The sequence below is a fragment of the Setaria viridis genome, chromosome 8 (genome assembly GCF_005286985.2).
Source record: "Setaria viridis chromosome 8, Setaria_viridis_v4.0, whole genome shotgun sequence".
In the NCBI taxonomy this organism is placed as follows: domain Eukaryota; kingdom Viridiplantae; phylum Streptophyta; class Magnoliopsida; order Poales; family Poaceae; genus Setaria; species Setaria viridis.
The window spans coordinates 25499680-25525563 of record NC_048270.2 but is presented as its reverse complement, the minus strand read 5'-3'; the positions used below and the strand labels follow the sequence as shown (position 1 = coordinate 25525563).

General features: G+C 49.3%; 1 protein-coding gene across 11 annotated transcripts in view; it reads left to right on the top strand.

The window, feature by feature from the left end:
• LOC117833457 (uncharacterized) overlaps positions 1 to 25884 on the top strand; it is a 46028-nt gene that overhangs the window by 2029 nt on the left and 18115 nt on the right. For 4 of the 11 annotated variants that reach the window (XM_072295592.1, XM_072295590.1, XM_072295589.1 and 1 more), the window contains exons 5-6: positions 325 to 397; positions 514 to 25884. The exon at positions 514 to 25884 is cut by the window's right edge. In XM_072295592.1, the coding sequence (XP_072151693.1) occupies positions 325 to 397; positions 514 to 547 (107 nt within the window). In that variant the 3' untranslated portion in view covers positions 548 to 25884. The other 7 variants (XM_072295595.1, XM_072295594.1, XM_072295593.1 and 4 more) reach the window with 5 other exon arrangements.

Sequence of the window (25884 nt, the reverse complement as noted above, 5' to 3'; positions counted from 1 at the left end):
AAGGCAACCGTGTATGGTAACAAGGCAATCTTGGGTCACTTGCCCCACTGCTGCCAGTGGAATGAGCTGCCTACTGTAGCTTTAATGTACAAGGAGGAATCAGTGCGCTGGTTTGATATCGTCCTGTTCATCTTCAACTAGCTAGTACAATAGTACTATGGTTGCTAGCTTCATGATCATTACTTGTTTATATCTGTCCTTGCACATATGTTACTAATCCTTTGACATGGAATACTGTGTAGCTTGTTCTGGATCTATAATTTTTCTAGGAATTAGTTGCTAATTGATTATGCCTCCTACTAGAAATTTATTGATGCCTTGCAGGCCAGTTACCGGGCTCTTCTCTTCCCAACATTGGTGGCATGTTTCCCAACATGCTACCTTTTGGTGTTACCGGGTAGATAATTCCTTTCTTTAATATCCTTAATTAGAACTTTTACTCTTTTTTTGGTATTTTTTTGCCTGGACTAAATTGTTTACTGCTTTGTAACCATGTGCATTCATTGGAATCAGTTCAACCCCCTTGTCATCCAGCCACAAGCAATGACTCAACAGGTATGGTTCTTTAGTTAATAATGTTCTGCAGGTATTGATAAACAGTGTGCCAACATCATTTTTTCTCTCGGGCTACTCGTCATGCTCGGCGTGTTTATGTCGGTGGTCTCCCTCCATCTGCACACCACTCATCAATCGAGTACGATAACAACTCAAAGATGCGATTCCTGATCAGGTCAGCAGAAGAAAGTACTCTCACAAGCGAACTAGTGGGAAATCACACCACTCATCAATCGAGTACGATAACAACTCAAAGATGCGATTCCTGATCAGGTCAGCAGAAGAAAGTACTCTCACAAGCGAACTAGTGGGAAATCAAAAGGCAAAATTCTCCCAAAAGATCATTGTACAGAGACACAAGTTCAGACACAAGTTCAGGAGCGATTACAACCGAAGGAAGCCTAAGACTACTGCAAGTTAACGAACTTGGCTACCTCCTCGGCTATGGGGTCTAACTTCTCCAAGTATTGCTTATACGTCTCGTTCGAACAATCTGCAGCAACACCTTCCGCAACCAGGGGAAGATCTGCTTTGGATTAGTAGGACTTGATGAATCCTAACAGCTGTTTGGATATGGATTTCGCCATGCCCTGGATCAAGCTGGATATCTTCCCCGACGCATCCCTGATCCTGTCGATTAAAGGACGGGGCTCTACTCCGTCCGCAGGGGGCTCCACTAGGTCCGCCATGAGTTGCGTCGCGTCTGACAGCTCCTTGATGGTGGTCATAGCCCTGACTAGACCGACCTCACCATCTTGGCGCATCTTGGATTCCTTCTCCAAGTCACGCTCCACCTTCTCCAGCCGAGCCTTCAGTTCTTCAAGCTCCTCCGACTGCCGGCAGTACGCGTTCTTCTAATCGGTGATTGTGTTTTTCAGCAAAGTCTCCTGGCTTTTCAACTCTGCACCAAAGAAATAGGCGGTTAAGAAGTAAGCTACATACAACATACAAGCTATGGATCGCAAACACGAGTACTCACCATCAACTTTCTGGTGCAATGACTTATTACGCGCAATAACGCGTGCTTTCTCTCCTTCATACTCCCGTCGTTCAACTTCGAACGACGCCAAGGCACCATCATACTTCTTCAAGAATTTCGAAGTCCGCCGGCGCTCTTCGCTAATCTCCTTCTCCAGAAGCGCAATGCGGCGTGCAGCCTCGTTTTGCTCCCGCAGAAGTTGTACATTCTCGCGAGACTTCTCAAAAAGATCCTGAGTATAGAGAAATCAGTACTGTAAAACGGATTTTTCAACTCAAATAGAGGAAGATGTCAGCTGAGTTCAAAACTCACCTTGGTATATGTCAACAAACGCTGATTTGCCTCAAAAATAGAGGATATAACCTGCGGATCAAATAAGGGGCTCTCGAAAGCCTCGACCTCCCTCTGCGGCAACGAATCTTCAGCCGCGGAATCAGTCCTCGCACTCGACTCCAAGACTAATTCTTGACTAAATGATAGCTCCGCCTAAAACGATGTCTCCGTAGCCGCCCCAACCGACTCTAGGGTGCGCGCAACCTCAATCGTGGGGGCTTCAGTACTCGCAGCATAGAGGGGAAGGGTGTCCAAAATGTTTGCTGCAGAAGGTCCTTGAGCCGATGCGGCTTCAGGCAGCAGCTCGGGAGTAGAATTCTGGGAGACTACCGGCGCCACATCTTGAAGAGCGCCGACCACATCCTGTAATAAAGCAGCCGCCAGAGATGTAGCACTGGGATCCGCGGCGGGCGATGGGTTCTCCTCTGACAGCCCGATAACAGGCGCAGAAGCGGGCTTCGCGGTTGAGTCGCTTCCGCCATTAGCAGCTGTTTCGGTACTCACCGCTCTAGGGTCAACATTTGAAGATGTCCTGCACACAACAAGACATAAGAGTCAGAGAACAACTACTCGACATCAAACCAATACTTAGCAATTGCGAGGGTACTCACTTGGTCGACTGACGAGGGACCAGGGAACGTTTCTCCATCAAGGGCTTCGGCACGATGTTGGGGGCTGGTATATTCATCGGGGCAGGTGGCGGATCCTCCAGATTGTCGCCAATACCTGCAACAATTAGTTCAGCAACGGCGGCCGCGCGACTACTACTACGACTAGCGTACTCACGCCAACGGAAGCTTCGGGCAGCGTGGTGTTTGACCTTGCCTCCGGCGTTTTTACCACCTCACTCATGTTCGTCTCCGCCGAACCAGCCACACCATCGGTTGCCACCTCCATTTCAACGACTGCGTGATGGGTCACCGTCTTCGACGCCACAGCTACGTCACCGGCAGCCATCTCCGTCATGACATCTGCATTGCCAGTTGCTGCTTCCGTCGTCTTCTACATTGTTGACAGTCATTTCAGCGGCATCAAACACTGCATCAGCAGCCACCTCAACACCTTCAACTACTTCATTAGTTGTTTGCAAAAGAAAAAAATCAAGATAAGCAATCGCGAATACGTAAGACAAGTCGGAATGTACTCGTAACTCCACAATTTGCCCTTCTACAAAGGTTATTACCATCGGGGGTGCAGCGTTGAAGATGTGGTGATCGCGTCGAGCGCGCTGCTTAGGCATCGCGGTCTGACACTTTTTCGGCAGCGGGATCAAGTGCTCATCGGTGTCATCACCCTCTGAAGGTCGTTTTGAGGCGTCTGAAGACGATTTGCCTCCCTTAGAAGCCCGCGGCTGCATCACAAAGTCATCATCAGCATCAGAATCAGAGTCGCTAAAAGACTGGATTTCATCCTCCTCCTCCCCCCCTCTTCTGAAGGATCCCCAGGCAATCGCAGTAAGTGTACTCGCATTGCATTTTTTGCATCATCTGCACTGGGAGAGGAGGAGGCGAATAATAAAGAAGTACATCAGCCTACACAAAAATAAACATGTCGGAAAACAAGAGACCAAGAGATTACGAGTACTTGAAGCGCAGCAAGTGATGAGAACTTACTTCATTTGGCTTGTTCGACTTGTTGAACTCCTCGACCGCTACGGTGTATCGTCAAGCTCTCTGAACGTTCGGCTCAGACGAACCCCCACCTCTTCATCTGAAATATCTTCGGATGACATCCGTGAAGGATCGTCGAGTCCAGAGTACTCATACCCGGGAGTTGTCCGAAGCTGCAATGGCTGCACACGTCTTTTCAGAAAACTGCGAGCAACGGCAACTCCTGTCATGCCTTGCTCCTTCAGATCAGCAATCTTTTTCAGCAGATCGAGGATTTTAATACTCTCAGCAGTTGTCGGTTCATCAAGCCACCGACTACTATATGTTGGGCGATGACAAGTTATCTTGGGCAGAGATGGCTTGTGGTCTTCAATATAAAACCATTTCTCCTTCCAACTGCCATGAGATGACACCAGCTCGTATTTCAAATACAGATTCGAGTACTGTTCTCGGATCTGGAAGCCAGCACCACCAATAACGTCCTCACTAGGCTGTGGCTTCAGACGAAAAATCTTGCGAAAAAGATTGAAATGGGACTCCACCCCCAAAAAAAGCTTCGCACAGATGAACAAATATGTAGATATGCAATATTCCATTGGGATTCAGATGGACAAGTTGCAAAGAATAGTAATCCAACATGCCCCGGAAGAAGTCAGATGTTGGAAGAGCAAGCCCACGCTCCACGAATCGAGCAAAGACTACCGTCTCGTCGGGGTGTGTTTCGAACATCCAAGGATTGCTGAAGGAACACCTCCATCCCGCGACTACCTGCTCTTGTAGCAATTTGGCGTCGACCAGCGCCTGGATCTCCGTGTCCTTCATAGTGGATCGTTTTCAGGCCATCGCCTGGTTTGGCGGCGCAATTTGATCGGTCTTTCCACGCTTTGGGGCCGGCAGCTGGGGCTCTTTCCCTTTTGTGGAAGACTCCTTGGATGCCTCCTTGGTCTCCTTCTTCGAGCTCTGAAGCTTTCTCCCCATCCTGATTCCTGCCTTGGGGAGCAAGCGGAGGCGGCGCAGGCGATGGAAGAGGCAGCTGCGCTGGCGATCTAAAGATGCAACGGCGGCGGTGCTGAGGGCTAGGGTTTTTTCTTGCCTGAGCAACGAACAGATGCAAATGAAAGCATAATGGGCAGGGGTAACTTTCCCCCAATATTTATAACCGCGACGGAGTTACTGACAGGGATCGAAAAGATAGAATCAAAAGAAACAGCAAGAACGCAGGCAGATTCAAAAGGGGAAGGGAAACTGACGAGGAACAGCAGCTCTTTCATTTACAGATGGAATCTTCAGATACATAGTAAGCCAGCCATAGCGGCGGCGCTAGAACCACTGCTACTCGAGGGATAAACTAGGGTCTGTGTTCTTCGATAATGACCCGGTTCAACCCCTGTTAGCTATTACATAGCGATTCAGTTTTTACAGAGAAGTACTCTGAATGGTGATGGAGTAGTCTAAAGGCTTCAGTATCCTGATGGAGTAGTCTAAAGGCTTCAGTATCATGACATTTACCGGAGCAACGGATCGGTATTTCCGCGCAACGGCGAAAATTTTGGCATTATCCATGGGATATTGTTTTCCTTCCAAATCGGCATAAGCTCAACGGTCACAGTTGAGAAGACCCTTGTACCTCCTGGAACTAGTCGTGTAACGGCTCGGGTTACTCAACTCATCGAGTGGCTCGCAAAGGCGAGTCAGCTCGAACCTTGAGCTTTTCAGCTCTCTGGGCTCACATGCCCTAGTACGACTTGTACTCACAAGTCTACTCGGGTTTATCAACTCACCTAGCGGCCGGCAAACAGCGGGTCAGCAGCAACATGAGCTTATACAGCTCCCAAACACACGCCTACACTTCAAAAGTTCGCAGAAAACGGACCAATGGCACAAACAGCCAACAAGTCGACATAAGAGTACCCAAGTCTACTCGTTTCGACTACTTATTTCATACATGCATTTTTCGTATAAACGAATCTTGCAGGATATTACATCAATGCTTCTGCTCTAGCCCAAAGGACCAACGCACAGTTTCCTTGCGCATCCTACACAGTACGCCCACAATAATGCATGAGCAAAGGGACGACTACTTGGACTACGAGAAACAAGCGATAACTTCTGCAGACCACTCATCAATCGAGTACGATAACAACTCAAAGATGCGATTCCTGATCAAGTCAGCAGAAGAAAGTACTCTCACAAGCGAACTAGTGGGAAATCAAAATGCAAAATTCTCCCAAAGGATCATTGTACAGAGATACAAGTTCAGGAGCGATTACAACCGAAGGGAGCCTAAGACTACTGCAAGTTAACGAACTTGGCTACCTCCTCGACTATGGGGTCTAACTCCTCCAAGTATTGCTTATACGTCTCGTCCGAACAATCTGCAGCAACACCTTCCACAACCAGGGAAAGATCTGATTTGGGATAGAAGGACTTGACGAATCCTAACAGCTGCTTGGATATGGATTTCGCCATGCCCTGGATCAAGCTGGTTATCTTCCCCGGCGTATCCCTGATCCTGTCGATTAAAGGACGGGGCTCTACTCCGTCCGCAGGGGGCTCCACTAGGTCCGCCACGAGTTGCGCCGCGTCTGACAGCCCCTTGATGGTGGTCATAGCCCTGACTAGATCGACCTCACCATCTTGGCGCATCGTGGATTCCTTCTCCAAGTCACGCTCCACCTTCTCCAGCCGAGCCTTGAGTTCTTCAAGCTCCTCCGACTGCCGGCAGTACGCGTTCATCCAATCGCTGATCGTGTTTTTCAGCAAAGTCTCCTGGCTTTTCAACTCTGCACCAAAGCACTAGGCGGTCAAGAAGCAAGCTACATACAACATACAAGCTATGGATCGCAAACACGAGTACTCACCATCGACTTTCTGGTGCAATGACTTATTACGCGCAACAACGCGCGCTTTCTCTCCTTCATACTCCCGTCGGTCAACTTTGAACGACGCCAAGGCACCATCATACTTCTTCAAGAATTCCAAAGTTCGCAGGCGCTCCTCGCTAATCTCCTTCTCCAGAAGCGCAACGCGGCGCGAAGCCTCGTTTTGCTCCTGCAGAAGTTGTACATTCTGGCGAGATTTCTCAAACAGATCCTGAGTACAGAGAAATCAGTACTCTAAAGTGGATTTTTCAACTCAAATAGAGGAAGATGTTAGCTGAGTTCAAAACTCACCTTGGTATATGTCAACAAACACTGATTTGCCTCAAAAACAGAGGATATAACCTGCGGATCAAATAAGGGGCTCTCGAAAGCCTCGACCTCCCTCTGCGGCAACGGATCTTCAGCCGCAGGATCAATCCTCGCACTCGGCTCCAAGACTAATTTTTGACTAAATGATAGCTCCGCCTAAGACGACGTCTCCGTAGCCGCCCCAACCGACTCAAGGGTGCGCGCAACCTCAATCTTGGGGGCTTCATTACTCGCAGCATTGAGGGGAAGGATGTCCAAAATGTCTGCTGCAGAAGGTCCTTGAGCCGATGCGGCTTCAGGCAGCAGCTCGGGTGTAGAATTCTGGGAGACTACCTATTGTCGCCAATACCTGCAGCAATTAGTTCAGCAACGGCGGCCGCGCGACTGCTACTACTACTAGCTACTCACCGCCAACGGAAGCTTCGGGCAGTGTGGCGTCTGACACTACCTCCGGCGTTTTTACCACTTCACTCATGTTCGTCTCCGTCGAACCAGCCACACTATCGGTTGCCACCTCCATTTCGATGACTGCGTGATGGGTCACCGTCTTCGATGCCACGGCTACGTCACCGGCAGCCGTTTCCGTCATAATATCTGCATTGCCAGCTGCTGCTTCCGCTGTCTCGACTACATTGTTGACAGTCATTTCTGCGGCATCAAACACTGCATCAGCAGCCACCTCAACATGTTCAACTACTTCATCAGTTGTCTGCAAAAGAAAAAAAATAAAGATAAGCAATCGCGACTACACAAGACAAGTCGGAATGTACTCGTAACTTCACAATTTGCCCTTCCGCAAAGGTTATTACCATCGGGGGTGCAGCGTTGAAGATGTGGTCGCGTCGAGCGTGCTACTTAGGCATCGCGGTCCGACGCTTTTTCGGCACCGGGAGCAAGTGCTCATCGATGTCATCACTCTCTGAAGGTCGTTTTGAGGCGTCAGAAGACGATTTGCCTCCCTTAGAAGCTCGCGGCTGCATCACAAAGTCATCATCAGCATCAGAATCAGAGTCGCTAAAAGACTCGATATCCTCCTCGTCCTCCTCCACCCCTTCTGAAGGATTCCCAGGCAATCGCAGTAAGTGTTCTCGCATTGCATTTTTTGCATCATCTGCACTGGGGGGAGGAGGAGGCGAATAATAAAGAAGTACATCAGCCTGCACAAAAATAAACAAGTCGGAAAACAAGAGACCAAGAGATTACGAGTACTTGAAGCGCAGCAAGTGTTGAGAACTTACTTCATTTGGCTTGTTCGACTTGTTGAACTCCTGGACCGCTACGGGCATATCGTCAAGCTCTCTGAACATTCGGCTCAGACGAACCCCCACCTCTTCATCTGAAATATCTTCGGATGACATCCGTGAAGGATCGTCGAGTCCAGAGTACTCATACCCGGGAGTTGTCCGAAGCTGCAATGGCTGCACACGTCTTTTCAGAAAACTGCGAGCAACGGCAACTCCTTTCATGCCTTGCTCCTTCAGATCAGCAATCTTTTTCAGCAGATCGAGGATTTTAATACTCTCAGCAGTTGTCGGTTCATCAAGCCACCGACTACTGTATGTTGGGCGATGACAAGTTATCTTGGGCAGAGATGGCTTGTGGTCTTCAATATAAAACCATTTCTCCTTCCAACTGCCATGAGATGACACCAGCTCGTATTTCAAATACAGATTCGAGTACTGTTCTCGGATCTGGAAGCCAGCACCACCAATAACTTGCATGTCGTCCTCACTAGGCTGTGGCTTCAGACGAAAAATCTTGCGAAAAAGATTGAAATGGGACTCCACCCCCAAAAAAAGCTTCGCACAGATGAACAAATATGTAGATATGCAATATTCCATTGGGATTCAGATGGACAAGTTGCAAAGAATAGTAATCCAACAGGCCCCGGAAGAAGTCAGATGTTGGAAGAGCAAGCCCACGCTCCACGAATCGAGCAACGACTACCGTCTCGTCGGGGTGTGTTTCGAACATCCAATGATTAACGAAGGAACACCTCCATCCCGCGACTACCTGCTCTTGTAGCAATTTGGCGTCGACCAACGCCTGGATCTCCGTGTCCTTCATAGTGGATCGTTTCCAGGCCATCGCCTGGTTTGGCAGCGCAATTTGATCGGTCTTTCCACGCTTTGGGGCCGGCAGCTGGGGCTCTTTCCCTTTTGTGGAAGACTCCTTGGATGCCTCCTTGGTCCCCTTCTTCGAGCTCTGAAGCTTTCTCCCCATCCTGATTCCTGCCTTGGGGAGCAAGCGGAGGCGGCGCAGGCGATGGAAGAGGCAGCTACGCTGGCGATCTAAAGATGCAACGGCGGCGGTGCTGAGGGCTAGGGTTTTTTCTTGCCTGAGCAACGAACAGATTCAAATGAAAGCATAATGGGCAGGGGTAACTTTCCCCCAATATTTATAACCGCGACGGAGTTACTGACAGGGATCGAAAAGATAGAAGCAAAAGAAACAGCAAGAACGCAGGCAGATTCAAAAGGGGAAGGGAAACTGACGAGGAACAACAGCTCTTTCATTTACAGATGGAATCTTCAGATACATAGTAAGCCAGCCATAGCGGCGGCGCTAGAACCACTGCTACTCGAGGGATAAACTAGGGTCTGTGTTCTTCGATAATGACCCGGTTCAACCCCTGTTAGCTATTACATAGCGATTCAGTTTTTACAGAGAAGTACTCTGAATGGTGATGGAGTAGTCTAAAGGCTTCAGTATCCTGATGGAGTAGTCTAAAGGCTTCAGTATCATGACATTTACCGGAGCAACGGATCGGTATTTCCGCACAACGGCGAAAATTTTGGCATTATCCATGGGATATCGTTTTCCTTCCAAATCGGCATAAGCTCAACGGTCACAGTTGAGAAGACCCTTGTACCTCCTGGAACTAGTCGTGTAACGGCTCGGGTTACTCAACTCATCGAGTGGCTCGCAAAGGCGAGTCAGCTCGAACCTTGAGCTTTTCAGCTCTCTGGGCTCACATGCCCTAGTACGACTTGTACTCACAAGTCTACTCGGGTTTATCAACTCACCTAGCGGCCGGCAAACAGCGGGTCAGCAGCAACATGAGCTTATACAGCTCCCAAACACAAGCCTACACTTCAAAAGTTCGCAGAAAACGGACCAATGGCACAAGCAGCCAACAAGTCGACATAAGAGTACCCAAGTCTACTCGTTTCGACTACTTATTTCATACATGCATTTTTCGTATTAACGAATCTTGCAGGATATTACATCAATGCTTCTGCTCTAGCCCAAAGGACCAACGCACAGTTTCCTTGCGCATCCTACACAGTACGCCCACAATAATGCATGAGCAAAGGGACGACTACTTGGACTACGAGAAACAAGCGATAACTTCTGCAGACCACTCATCAATCGAGTACGATAACAACTCAAAGATGCGATTCCTGATCAAGTCAGCAGAAGAAAGTACTCTCACAAGCGAACTAGTGGGAAATCAAAATGCAAAATTCTCCCAAAGGATCATTGTACAGAGATACAAGTTCAGGAGCGATTACAACCGAAGGGAGCCTAAGACTACTGCAAGTTAACGAACTTGGCTACCTCCTCGGCTATGGGGTCTAACTCCTCCAAGTATTGCTTATACGTCTCGTCCGAACAATCTGCAGCAACACCTTCCGCAACCAGGGAAAGATCTGATTTGGGATAGAAGGACTTGACGAATCCTAACAGCTGCTTGGATATGGATTTCGCCATGCCCTGGATCAAGCTGGTTATCTTCCCCGGCGTATCCCTGATCCTGTCGATTAAAGGACGGGGCTCTACTCCGTCCGCAGGGGGCTCCACTAGGTCCGCCACGAGTTGCGCCGCGTCTGACAGCCCCTTGATGGTGGTCATAGCCCTGACTAGATCGGCCTCACCATCTTGGCGCATCGTGGATTCCTTCTCCAAGTCACGCTCCACCTTCTCCAGCCGAGCCTTGAGTTCTTCAAGCTCCTCCGACTGCCGGCAGTACGCGTTCATCCAATCGCTGATCGTGTTTTTCAGCAAAGTCTCCTGGCTTTTCAACTCTGCACCAAAGCACTAGGCGGTCAAGAAGCAAGCTACATACAACATACAAGCTATGGATCGCAAACACGAGTACTCACCATCGACTTTCTGGTGCAATGACTTATTACGCGCAACAACGCGCGCTTTCTCTCCTTCATACTCCCGTCGGTCAACTTTGAACGACGCCAAGGCACCATCATACTTCTTCAAGAATTCCAAAGTTCGCAGGCGCTCCTCGCTAATCTCCTTCTCCAGAAGCGCAACGCGGCGCGAAGCCTCGTTTTGCTCCTGCAGAAGTTGTACATTCTGGCGAGATTTCTCAAACAGATCCTGAGTATAGAGAAATCAGTACTCTAAAGTGGATTTTTCAACTCAAATAGAGGAAGATGTTAGCTGAGTTCAAAACTCACCTTGGTATATGTCAACAAACACTGATTTGCCTCAAAAACAGAGGATATAACCTGCGGATCAAATAAGGGGCTCTCGAAAGCCTCGACCTCCCTCTGCGGCAACGGATCTTCAGCCGCAGGATCAATCCTCGCACTCGGCTCCAAGACTAATTTTTGACTAAATGATAGCTCCGCCTAAGACGACGTCTCCGTAGCCGCCCCAACCGACTCAAGGGTGCGCGCAACCTCAATCTTGGGGGCTTCATTACTCGCAGCATTGAGGGGAAGGATGTCCAAAATGTCTGCTGCAGAAGGTCCTTGAGCCGATGCGGCTTCAGGCAGCAGCTCGGGTGTAGAATTCTGGGAGACTACCTATTGTCGCCAATACCTGCAGCAATTAGTTCAGCAACGGCGGCTGCGCGACTGCTACTACTACTAGCTACTCACCGCCAACGGAAGCTTCGGGCAGTGTGGCGTCTGACACTACCTCCGGCGTTTTTACCACTTCACTCATGTTCGTCTCCGTCGAACCAGCCACACTATCGGTTGCCACCTCCATTTCGATGACTGCGTGATGGGTCACCGTCTTCGATGCCACGGCTACGTCACCGGCAGCCGTTTCCGTCATAATATCTGCATTGCCAGCTGCTGCTTCCGCTGTCTCGACTACATTGTTGACAGTCATTTCTGCGGCATCAAACACTGCATCAGCAGCCACCTCAACATCTTCAACTACTTCATCAGTTGTCTGCAAAAGAAAAAAATAAAGATAAGCAATCGCGACTACGCAAGACAAGTCGGAATGTACTCGTAACTTCACAATTTGCCCTTCCGCAAAGGTTATTACCATCGGGGGTGCAGCGTTGAAGATGTGGTCGCGTCGAGCGTGCTGCTTAGGCATCGCGGTCCGACGCTTTTTCGGCACCGGGAGCAAGTGCTCATCGGTGTCATCACTCTCTGAAGGTCATTTTGAGGCGTCAGAAGACGATTTGCCTCCCTTAGAAGCTCGCGGCTGCATCACAAAGTCATCATCAGCATCAGAATCAGAGTCGCTAAAAGACTCGATATCCTCCTCGTCCTCCTCCACCCCTTCTGAAGGATTCCCAGGCAATCGCAGTAAGTGTTCTCGCATTGCATTTTTTGCATCATCTGCACTGGGGGGAGGAGGAGGCGAATAATAAAGAAGTACATCAGCCTGCACAAAAATAAACAAGTCGGAAAACAAGAGACCAAGAGATTACGAGTACTTGAAGCGCAGCAAGTGTTGAGAACTTACTTCATTTGGCTTGTTCGACTTGTTGAACTCCTGGACCGCTACGGGCATATCGTCAAGCTCTCTGAACATTCGGCTCAGACGAACCCCCACCTCTTCATCTGAAATATCTTCGGATGACATCCGTGAAGGATCGTCGAGTCCAGAGTACTCATACCCGGGAGTTGTCCGAAGCTGCAATGGCTGCACACGTCTTTTCAGAAAACTGCGAGCAACGGCAACTCCTGTCATGCCTTGCTCCTTCAGATCAGCAATCTTTTTCAGCAGATCGAGGATTTTAATACTCTCAGCAGTTGTCGGTTCATCAAGCCACCGACTACTGTATGTTGGGCGATGACAAGTTATCTTGGGCAGAGATGGCTTGTGGTCTTCAATATAAAACTATTTCTCCTTCCAACTGCCATGAGATGACACCAGCTCGTATTTCAAATACAGATTCGAGTACTGTTCTCGGATCTGGAAGCCAGCACCACCAATAACTTGCATGTCGTCCTCACTAGGCTGTGGCTTCAGACGAAAAATCTTGCGAAAAAGATTGAAATGGGACTCCACCCCCAAAAAAAGCTTCGCACAGATGAACAAATATGTAGATATGCAATATTCCATTGGGATTCAGATGGACAAGTTGCAAAGAATAGTAATCCAACAGGCCCCGGAAGAAGTCAGATGTTGGAAGAGCAAGCCCACGCTCCACGAATCGAGCAACGACTACCGTCTCGTCGGGGTGTGTTTCGAACATCCAATGATTGCCGAAGGAACACCTCCATCCCGCGACTACCTGCTCTTGTAGCAATTTGGCGTCGACCAGCGCCTGGATCTCCGTGTCCTTCATAGTGGATCGTTTCCAGGCCATCGCCTGGTTTGGCGGTGCAATTTGATCGGTCTTTCCACGCTTTGGGGCCGGCAGCTGGGGCTCTTTCCCTTTTGTGGAAGACTCCTTGGATGCCTCCTTGGTCCCCTTCTTCGAGCTCTGAAGCTTTCTCCCCATCCTGATTCCTGCCTTGGGGAGCAAGCGGAGGCGGCGCACGCGATGGAGGAGGCAGCTACGCTGGCGATCTAAAGATGCAACGGCGGCGGTGCTGAGGGCTAGGGTTTTTTCTTGCCTGAGCAACGAACAGATTCAAATGAAAGCATAATGGGCAGGGGTAACTTTCCCCCAATATTTATAACCGCGACGGAGTTACTGACAGGGATCGAAAAGATAGAAGCAAAAGAAACAGCAAGAACGCAGGCAGATTCAAAAGGGGAAGGGAAACTGACGAGGAACAGCAGCTCTTTCATTTACAGATGGAATCTTCAGATACATAGTAAGCCAGCCATAGCGGCGGCGCTAGAACCACTGCTACTCGAGGGATAAACTAGGGTCTGTGTTCTTCGATAATGACCCGGTTCAACCCCTGTTAGCTATTACATAGCGATTCAGTTTTTACAGAGAAGTACTCTGAATGGTGATGGAGTAGTCTAAAGGCTTCAGTATCCTGATGGAGTAGTCTAAAGGCTTCAGTATCATGACATTTACCGGAGCAACGGATCGGTATTTCCGCACAACGGCGAAAATTTTGGCATTATCCATGGGATATCGTTTTCCTTCCAAATCGGCATAAGCTCAACGGTCACAGTTGAGAAGACCCTTGTACCTCCTGGAACTAGTCGTGTAACGGCTCGGGTTACTCAACTCATCGAGTGGCTCGCAAAGGCGAGTCAGCTCGAACCTTGAGCTTTTCAGCTCTCTGGGCTCACATGCCCTAGTACGACTTGTACTCACAAGTCTACTCGGGTTTATCAACTCACCTAGCGGCCGGCAAACAGCGGGTCAGCAGCAACATGAGCTTATACAGCTCCCAAACACAAGCCTACACTTCAAAAGTTCGCAGAAAACGGACCAATGGCACAAGCAGCCAACAAGTCGACATAAGAGTACCCAAGTCTACTCGTTTCGACTACTTATTTCATACATGCATTTTTCGTATTAACGAATCTTGCAGGATATTACATCAATGCTTCTGCTCTAGCCCAAAGGACCAACGCACAGTTTCCTTGCGCATCCTACACAGTACGCCCACAATAATGCATGAGCAAAGGGACGACTACTTGGACTACGAGAAACAAGCGATAACTTCTGCAGACCACTCATCAATCGAGTACGATAACAACTCAAAGATGCGATTCCTGATCAAGTCAGCAGAAGAAAGTACTCTCACAAGCGAACTAGTGGGAAATCAAAATGCAAAATTCTCCCAAAGGATCATTGTACAGAGATACAAGTTCAGGAGCGATTACAACCGAAGGGAGCCTAAGACTACTGCAAGTTAACGAACTTGGCTACCTCCTCGGCTATGGGGTCTAACTCCTCCAAGTATTGCTTATACGTCTCGTCCGAACAATCTGCAGCAACACCTTCCGCAACCAGGGAAAGATCTGATTTGGGATAGAAGGACTTGACGAATCCTAACAGCTGCTTGGATATGGATTTCGCCATGCCCTGGATCAAGCTGGTTATCTTCCCCGGCGTATCCCTGATCCTGTCGATTAAAGGACGGGGCTCTACTCCGTCCGCAGGGGGCTCCACTAGGTCCGCCACGAGTTGCGCCGCGTCTGACAGCCCCTTGATGGTGGTCATAGCCCTGACTAGATCGGCCTCACCATCTTGGCGCATCGTGGATTCCTTCTCCAAGTCACGCTCCACCTTCTCCAGCCGAGCCTTGAGTTCTTCAAGCTCCTCCGACTGCCGGCAGTACGCGTTCATCCAATCGCTGATCGTGTTTTTCAGCAAAGTCTCCTGGCTTTTCAACTCTGCACCAAAGCACTAGGCGGTCAAGAAGCAAACTACATACAACATACAAGCTATGGATCGCAAACACGAGTACTCACCATCGACTTTCTGGTGCAATGACTTATTACGCGCAACAACGCGCGCTTTCTCTCCTTCATACTCCCGTCGGTCAACTTTGAACGACGCCAAGGCACCATCATACTTCTTCAAGAATTCCAAAGTTCGCAGGCGCTCCTCGCTAATCTCCTTCTCCAGAAGCGCAACGCGGCGCGAAGCCTCGTTTTGCTCCTGCAGAAGTTGTACATTCTGGCGAGATTTCTCAAACAGATCCTGAGTACAGAGAAATCAGTACTCTAAAGTGGATTTTTCAACTCAAATAGAGGAAGATGTTAGCTGAGTTCAAAACTCACCTTGGTATATGTCAACAAACACTGATTTGCCTCAAAAACAGAGGATATAACCTGCGGATCAAATAAGGGGCTCTCGAAAGCCTCGACCTCCCTCTGCGGCAACGGATCTTCAGCCGCAGGATCAATCCTCGCACTCGGCTCCAAGACTAATTTTTGACTAAATGATAGCTCCGCCTAAGACGACGTCTCCGTAGCCGCCCCAACCGACTCAAGGGTGCGCGCAACCTCAATCTTGGGGGCTTCATTACTCGCAGCATTGAGGGGAAGGATGTCCAAAATGTCTGCTGCAGAAGGTCCTTGAGCCGATGCGGCTTCAGGCAGCAGCTCGGGTGTAGAATTCTGGGAGACTACCTATTGTCGCCAATACCTGCAGCAATTAGTTCAGCAACGGCGGCCGCGCGACTGCTACTACTACTAGCTACTCACCGCCAACGGAAGCTTCGGGCAGTGTGGCGTCTGACACTACCTCCGGCGTTTTTACCACTTCACTCATGTTCGTCTCCGTCGAACCAGCCACACTATCGGTTGCCACCTCCATTTCGATGACTGCGTGATGGGTCACCGTCTTCGATGCCACGGCTACGTCACCGGCAGCCGTTTCCGTCATAATATCTGCATTGCCAGCTGCTGCTTCCGCTGTCTCGACTACATTGTTGACAGTCATTTCTGCGGCATCAAACACTGCATCAGCAGCCACCTCAACATGTTCAACTACTTCATCAGTTGTCTGCAAAAGAAAAAAAATAAAGATAAGCAATCGCGACTACACAAGACAAGTCGGAATGTACTCGTAACTTCACAATTTGCCCTTCCGCAAAGGTTATTACCATCGGGGGTGCAGCGTTGAAGATGTGGTCGCGTCGAGCGTGCTACTTAGGCATCGCGGTCCGACGCTTTTTCGGCACCGGGAGCAAGTGCTCATCGGTGTCATCACTCTCTGAAGGTCGTTTTGAGGCGTCAGAAGACGATTTGCCTCCCTTAGAAGCTCGCGGCTGCATCACAAAGTCATCATCAGCATCAGAATCAGAGTCGCTAAAAGACTCGATATCCTCCTCGTCCTCCTCCACCCCTTCTGAAGGATTCCCAGGCAATCGCAGTAAGTGTTCTCGCATTGCATTTTTTGCATCATCTGCACTGGGGGGAGGAGGAGGCGAATAATAAAGAAGTACATCAGCCTGCACAAAAATAAACAAGTCGGAAAACAAGAGACCAAGAGATTACGAGTACTTGAAGCGCAGCAAGTGTTGAGAACTTACTTCATTTGGCTTGTTCGACTTGTTGAACTCCTGGACCGCTACGGGCATATCGTCAAGCTCTCTGAACATTCGGCTCAGACGAACCCCCACCTCTTCATCTGAAATATCTTCGGATGACATCCGTGAAGGATCGTCGAGTCCAGAGTACTCATACCCGGGAGTTGTCCGAAGCTGCAATGGCTGCACACGTCTTTTCAGAAAACTGCGAGCAACGGCAACTCCTTTCATGCCTTGCTCCTTCAGATCAGCAATCTTTTTCAGCAGATCGAGGATTTTAATACTCTCAGCAGTTGTCGGTTCATCAAGCCACCGACTACTGTATGTTGGGCGATGACAAGTTATCTTGGGCAGAGATGGCTTGTGGTCTTCAATATAAAACCATTTCTCCTTCCAACTGCCATGAGATGACACCAGCTCGTATTTCAAATACAGATTCGAGTACTGTTCTCGGATCTGGAAGCCAGCACCACCAATAACTTGCATGTCGTCCTCACTAGGCTGTGGCTTCAGACGAAAAATCTTGCGAAAAAGATTGAAATGGGACTCCACCCCCAAAAAAAGCTTCGCACAGATGAACAAATATGTAGATATGCAATATTCCATTGGGATTCAGATGGACAAGTTGCAAAGAATAGTAATCCAACAGGCCCCGGAAGAAGTCAGATGTTGGAAGAGCAAGCCCACGCTCCACGAATCGAGCAACGACTACCGTCTCGTCGGGGTGTGTTTCGAACATCCAATGATTAACGAAGGAACACCTCCATCCCGCGACTACCTGCTCTTGTAGCAATTTGGCGTCGACCAACGCCTGGATCTCCGTGTCCTTCATAGTGGATCGTTTCCAGGCCATCGCCTGGTTTGGCAGCGCAATTTGATCGGTCTTTCCACGCTTTGGGGCCGGCAGCTGGGGCTCTTTCCCTTTTGTGGAAGACTCCTTGGATGCCTCCTTGGTCCCCTTCTTCGAGCTCTGAAGCTTTCTCCCCATCCTGATTCCTGCCTTGGGGAGCAAGCGGAGGCGGCGCAGGCGATGGAAGAGGCAGCTACGCTGGCGATCTAAAGATGCAACGGCGGCGGTGCTGAGGGCTAGGGTTTTTTCTTGCCTGAGCAACGAACAGATTCAAATGAAAGCATAATGGGCAGGGGTAACTTTCCCCCAATATTTATAACCGCGACGGAGTTACTGACAGGGATCGAAAAGATAGAAGCAAAAGAAACAGCAAGAACGCAGGCAGATTCAAAAGGGGAAGGGAAACTGACGAGGAACAGCAGCTCTTTCATTTACAGATGGAATCTTCAGATACATAGTAAGCCAGCCATAGCGGCGGCGCTAGAACCACTGCTACTCGAGGGATAAACTAGGGTCTGTGTTCTTCGATAATGACCCGGTTCAACCCCTGTTAGCTATTACATAGCGATTCAGTTTTTACAGAGAAGTACTCTGAATGGTGATGGAGTAGTCTAAAGGCTTCAGTATCCTGATGGAGTAGTCTAAAGGCTTCAGTATCATGACATTTACCGGAGCAACGGATCGGTATTTCCGCACAACGGCGAAAATTTTGGCATTATCCATGGGATATCGTTTTCCTTCCAAATCGGCATAAGCTCAACGGTCACAGTTGAGAAGACCCTTGTACCTCCTGGAACTAGTCGTGTAACGGCTCGGGTTACTCAACTCATCGAGTGGCTCGCAAAGGCGAGTCAGCTCGAACCTTGAGCTTTTCAGCTCTCTGGGCTCACATGCCCTAGTACGACTTGTACTCACAAGTCTACTCGGGTTTATCAACTCACCTAGCGGCCGGCAAACAGCGGGTCAGCAGCAACATGAGCTTATACAGCTCCCAAACACAAGCCTACACTTCAAAAGTTCGCAGAAAACGGACCAATGGCACAAGCAGCCAACAAGTCGACATAAGAGTACCCAAGTCTACTCGTTTCGACTACTTATTTCATACATGCATTTTTCGTATTAACGAATCTTGCAGGATATTACATCAATGCTTCTGCTCTAGCCCAAAGGACCAACGCACAGTTTCCTTGCGCATCCTACACAGTACGCCCACAATAATGCATGAGCAAAGGGACGACTACTTGGACTACGAGAAACAAGCGATAACTTCTGCAGACCACTCATCAATCGAGTACGATAACAACTCAAAGATGCGATTCCTGATCAAGTCAGCAGAAGAAAGTACTCTCACAAGCGAACTAGTGGGAAATCAAAATGCAAAATTCTCCCAAAGGATCATTGTACAGAGATACAAGTTCAGGAGCGATTACAACCGAAGGGAGCCTAAGACTACTGCAAGTTAACGAACTTGGCTACCTCCTCGGCTATGGGGTCTAACTCCTCCAAGTATTGCTTATACGTCTCGTCCGAACAATCTGCAGCAACACCTTCCGCAACCAGGGAAAGATCTGATTTGGGATAGAAGGACTTGACGAATCCTAACAGCTGCTTGGATATGGATTTCGCCATGCCCTGGATCAAGCTGGTTATCTTCCCCGGCGTATCCCTGATCCTGTCGATTAAAGGACGGGGCTCTACTCCGTCCGCAGGGGGCTCCACTAGGTCCGCCACGAGTTGCGCCGCGTCTGACAGCCCCTTGATGGTGGTCATAGCCCTGACTAGATCGGCCTCACCATCTTGGCGCATCGTGGATTCCTTCTCCAAGTCACGCTCCACCTTCTCCAGCCGAGCCTTGAGTTCTTCAAGCTCCTCCGACTGCCGGCAGTACGCGTTCATCCAATCGCTGATCGTGTTTTTCAGCAAAGTCTCCTGGCTTTTCAACTCTGCACCAAAGCACTAGGCGGTCAAGAAGCAAGCTACATACAACATACAAGCTATGGATCGCAAACACGAGTACTCACCATCGACTTTCTGGTGCAATGACTTATTACGCGCAACAACGCGCGCTTTCTCTCCTTCATACTCCCGTCGGTCAACTTTGAACGACGCCAAGGCACCATCATACTTCTTCAAGAATTCCAAAGTTCGCAGGCGCTCCTCGCTAATCTCCTTCTCCAGAAGCGCAACGCGGCGCGAAGCCTCGTTTTGCTCCTGCAGAAGTTGTACATTCTGGCGAGATTTCTCAAACAGATCCTGAGTATAGAGAAATCAGTACTCTAAAGTGGATTTTTCAACTCAAATAGAGGAAGATGTTAGCTGAGTTCAAAACTCACCTTGGTATATGTCAACAAACACTGATTTGCCTCAAAAACAGAGGATATAACCTGCGGATCAAATAAGGGGCTCTCGAAAGCCTCGACCTCCCTCTGCGGCAACGGATCTTCAGCCGCAGGATCAATCCTCGCACTCGGCTCCAAGACTAATTTTTGACTAAATGATAGCTCCGCCTAAGACGACGTCTCCGTAGCCGCCCCAACCGACTCAAGGGTGCGCGCAACCTCAATCTTGGGGGCTTCATTACTCGCAGCATTGAGGGGAAGGATGTCCAAAATGTCTGCTGCAGAAGGTCCTTGAGCCGATGCGGCTTCAGGCAGCAGCTCGGGTGTAGAATTCTGGGAGACTACCTATTGTCGCCAATACCTGCAGCAATTAGTTCAGCAACGGCGGCCGCGCGACTGCTACTACTACTAGCTACTCACCGCCAACGGAAGCTTCGGGCAGTGTGGCGTCTGACACTACCTCCGGCGTTTTTACCACTTCACTCATGTTCGTCTCCGTCGAACCAGCCACACTATCGGTTGCCACCTCCATTTCGATGACTGCGTGATGGGTCACCGTCTTCGATGCCACGGCTACGTCACCGGCAGCCGTTTCCGTCATAATATCTGCATTGCCAGCTGCTGCTTCCGCTGTCTCGACTACATTGTTGACAGTCATTTCTGCGGCATCAAACACTGCATCAGCAGCCACCTCAACATCTTCAACTACTTCATCAGTTGTCTGCAAAAGAAAAAAATAAAGATAAGCAATCGCGACTACGCAAGACAAGTCGGAATGTACTCGTAACTTCACAATTTGCCCTTCCGCAAAGGTTATTACCATCGGGGGTGCAGCGTTGAAGATGTGGTCGCGTCGAGCGTGCTGCTTAGGCATCGCGGTCCGACGCTTTTTCGGCACCGGGAGCAAGTGCTCATCGGTGTCATCACTCTCTGAAGGTCATTTTGAGGCGTCAGAAGACGATTTGCCTCCCTTAGAAGCTCGCGGCTGCATCACAAAGTCATCATCAGCATCAGAATCAGAGTCGCTAAAAGACTCGATATCCTCCTCGTCCTCCTCCACCCCTTCTGAAGGATTCCCAGGCAATCGCAGTAAGTGTTCTCGCATTGCATTTTTTGCATCATCTGCACTGGGGGGAGGAGGAGGCGAATAATAAAGAAGTACATCAGCCTGCACAAAAATAAACAAGTCGGAAAACAAGAGACCAAGAGATTACGAGTACTTGAAGCGCAGCAAGTGTTGAGAACTTACTTCATTTGGCTTGTTCGACTTGTTGAACTCCTGGACCGCTACGGGCATATCGTCAAGCTCTCTGAACATTCGGCTCAGACGAACCCCCACCTCTTCATCTGAAATATCTTCGGATGACATCCGTGAAGGATCGTCGAGTCCAGAGTACTCATACCCGGGAGTTGTCCGAAGCTGCAATGGCTGCACACGTCTTTTCAGAAAACTGCGAGCAACGGCAACTCCTTTCATGCCTTGCTCCTTCAGATCAGCAATCTTTTTCAGCAGATCGAGGATTTTAATACTCTCAGCAGTTGTCGGTTCATCAAGCCACCGACTACTGTATGTTGGGCGATGACAAGTTATCTTGGGCAGAGATGGCTTGTGGTCTTCAATATAAAACCATTTCTCCTTCCAACTGCCATGAGATGACACCAGCTCGTATTTCAAATACAGATTCGAGTACTGTTCTCGGATCTGGAAGCCAGCACCACCAATAACTTGCATGTCGTCCTCACTAGGCTGTGGCTTCAGACGAAAAATCTTGCGAAAAAGATTGAAATGGGACTCCACCCCCAAAAAAAGCTTCGCACAGATGAACAAATATGTAGATATGCAATATTCCATTGGGATTCAGATGGACAAGTTGCAAAGAATAGTAATCCAACAGGCCCCGGAAGAAGTCAGATGTTGGAAGAGCAAGCCCACGCTCCACGAATCGAGCAACGACTACCGTCTCGTCGGGGTGTGTTTCGAACATCCAATGATTAACGAAGGAACACCTCCATCCCGCGACTACCTGCTCTTGTAGCAATTTGGCGTCGACCAACGCCTGGATCTCCGTGTCCTTCATAGTGGATCGTTTCCAGGCCATCGCCTGGTTTGGCAGCGCAATTTGATCGGTCTTTCCACGCTTTGGGGCCGGCAGCTGGGGCTCTTTCCCTTTTGTGGAAGACTCCTTGGATGCCTCCTTGGTCCCCTTCTTCGAGCTCTGAAGCTTTCTCCCCATCCTGATTCCTGCCTTGGGGAGCAAGCGGAGGCGGCGCAGGCGATGGAAGAGGCAGCTACGCTGGCGATCTAAAGATGCAACGGCGGCGGTGCTGAGGGCTAGGGTTTTTTCTTGCCTGAGCAACGAACAGATTCAAATGAAAGCATAATGGGCAGGGGTAACTTTCCCCCAATATTTATAACCGCGACGGAGTTACTGACAGGGATCGAAAAGATAGAAGCAAAAGAAACAGCAAGAACGCAGGCAGATTCAAAAGGGGAAGGGAAACTGACGAGGAACAACAGCTCTTTCATTTACAGATGGAATCTTCAGATACATAGTAAGCCAGCCATAGCGGCGGCGCTAGAACCACTGCTACTCGAGGGATAAACTAGGGTCTGTGTTCTTCGATAATGACCCGGTTCAACCCCTGTTAGCTATTACATAGCGATTCAGTTTTTACAGAGAAGTACTCTGAATGGTGATGGAGTAGTCTAAAGGCTTCAGTATCCTGATGGAGTAGTCTAAAGGCTTCAGTATCATGACATTTACCGGAGCAACGGATCGGTATTTCCGCACAACGGCGAAAATTTTGGCATTATCCATGGGATATCGTTTTCCTTCCAAATCGGCATAAGCTCAACGGTCACAGTTGAGAAGACCCTTGTACCTCCTGGAACTAGTCGTGTAACGGCTCGGGTTACTCAACTCATCGAGTGGCTCGCAAAGGCGAGTCAGCTCGAACCTTGAGCTTTTCAGCTCTCTGGGCTCACATGCCCTAGTACGACTTGTACTCACAAGTCTACTCGGGTTTATCAACTCACCTAGCGGCCGGCAAACAGCGGGTCAGCAGCAACATGAGCTTATACAGCTCCCAAACACAAGCCTACACTTCAAAAGTTCGCAGAAAACGGACCAATGGCACAAGCAGCCAACAAGTCGACATAAGAGTACCCAAGTCTACTCGTTTCGACTACTTATTTCATACATGCATTTTTCGTATTAACGAATCTTGCAGGATATTACATCAATGCTTCTGCTCTAGCCCAAAGGACCAACGCACAGTTTCCTTGCGCATCCTACACAGTACGCCCACAATAATGCATGAGCAAAGGGACGACTACTTGGACTACGAGAAACAAGCGATAACTTCTGCAGACCACTCATCAATCGAGTACGATAACAACTCAAAGATGCGATTCCTGATCAAGTCAGCAGAAGAAAGTACTCTCACAAGCGAACTAGTGGGAAATCAAAATGCAAAATTCTCCCAAAGGATCATTGTACAGAGATACAAGTTCAGGAGCGATTACAACCGAAGGGAGCCTAAGACTACTGCAAGTTAACGAACTTGGCTACCTCCTCGGCTATGGGGTCTAACTCCTCCAAGTATTGCTTATACGTCTCGTCCGAACAATCTGCAGCAACACCTTCCGCAACCAGGGAAAGATCTGATTTGGGATAGAAGGACTTGACGAATCCTAACAGCTGCTTGGATATGGATTTCGCCATGCCCTGGATCAAGCTGGTTATCTTCCCCGGCGTATCCCTGATCCTGTCGATTAAAGGACGGGGCTCTACTCCGTCCGCAGGGGGCTCCACTAGGTCCGCCACGAGTTGCGCCGCGTCTGACAGCCCCTTGATGGTGGTCATAGCCCTGACTAGATCGGCCTCACCATCTTGGCGCATCGTGGATTCCTTCTCCAAGTCACGCTCCACCTTCTCCAGCCGAGCCTTGAGTTCTTCAAGCTCCTCCGACTGCCGGCAGTACGCGTTCATCCAATCGCTGATCGTGTTTTTCAGCAAAGTCTCCTGGCTTTTCAACTCTGCACCAAAGCACTAGGCGGTCAAGAAGCAAGCTACATACAACATACAAGCTATGGATCGCAAACACGAGTACTCACCATCGACTTTCTGGTGCAATGACTTATTACGCGCAACAACGCGCGCTTTCTCTCCTTCATACTCCCGTCGGTCAACTTTGAACGACGCCAAGGCACCATCATACTTCTTCAAGAATTCCAAAGTTCGCAGGCGCTCCTCGCTAATCTCCTTCTCCAGAAGCGCAACGCGGCGCGAAGCCTCGTTTTGCTCCTGCAGAAGTTGTACATTCTGGCGAGATTTCTCAAACAGATCCTGAGTATAGAGAAATCAGTACTCTAAAGTGGATTTTTCAACTCAAATAGAGGAAGATGTTAGCTGAGTTCAAAACTCACCTTGGTATATGTCAACAAACACTGATTTGCCTCAAAAACAGAGGATATAACCTGCGGATCAAATAAGGGGCTCTCGAAAGCCTCGACCTCCCTCTGCGGCAACGGATCTTCAGCCGCAGGATCAATCCTCGCACTCGGCTCCAAGACTAATTTTTGACTAAATGATAGCTCCGCCTAAGACGACGTCTCCGTAGCCGCCCCAACCGACTCAAGGGTGCGCGCAACCTCAATCTTGGGGGCTTCATTACTCGCAGCATTGAGGGGAAGGATGTCCAAAATGTCTGCTGCAGAAGGTCCTTGAGCCGATGCGGCTTCAGGCAGCAGCTCGGGTGTAGAATTCTGGGAGACTACCTATTGTCGCCAATACCTGCAGCAATTAGTTCAGCAACGGCGGCCGCGCGACTGCTACTACTACTAGCTACTCACCGCCAACGGAAGCTTCGGGCAGTGTGGCGTCTGACACTACCTCTGGCGTTTTTACCACTTCACTCATGTTCGTCTCCGTCGAACCAGCCACACTATCGGTTGCCACCTCCATTTCGATGACTGCGTGATGGGTCACCGTCTTCGATGCCACGGCTACGTCACCGGCAGCCGTTTCCGTCATAATATCTGCATTGCCAGCTGCTGCTTCCGCTGTCTCGACTACATTGTTGACAGTCATTTCTGCGGCATCAAACACTGCATCAGCAGCCACCTCAACATCTTCAACTACTTCATCAGTTGTCTGCAAAAGAAAAAAATAAAGATAAGCAATCGCGACTACGCAAGACAAGTCGGAATGTACTCGTAACTTCACAATTTGCCCTTCCGCAAAGGTTATTACCATCGGGGGTGCAGCGTTGAAGATGTGGTCGCGTCGAGCGTGCTGCTTAGGCATCGCGGTCCGACGCTTTTTCGGCACCGGGAGCAAGTGCTCATCGGTGTCATCACTCTCTGAAGGTCATTTTGAGGCGTCAGAAGACGATTTGCCTCCCTTAGAAGCTCGCGGCTGCATCACAAAGTCATCATCAGCATCAGAATCAGAGTCGCTAAAAGACTCGATATCCTCCTCGTCCTCCTCCACCCCTTCTGAAGGATTCCCAGGCAATCGCAGTAAGTGTTCTCGCATTGCATTTTTTGCATCATCTGCACTGGGGGGAGGAGGAGGCGAATAATAAAGAAGTACATCAGCCTGCACAAAAATAAACAAGTCGGAAAACAAGAGACCAAGAGATTATGAGTACTTGAAGCGCAGCAAGTGTTGAGAACTTACTTCATTTGGCTTGTTCGACTTGTTGAACTCCTGGACCGCTACGGGCATATCGTCAAGCTCTCTGAACATTTGGCTCAGACGAACCCCCACCTCTTCATCTGAAATATCTTCGGATGACATCCGTGAAGGATCGTCGAGTCCAGAGTACTCATACCCGGGAGTTGTCCGAAGCTGCAATGGCTGCACACGTCTTTTCAGAAAACTGCGAGCAACGGCTACTCCTGTCATTCCTTGCTC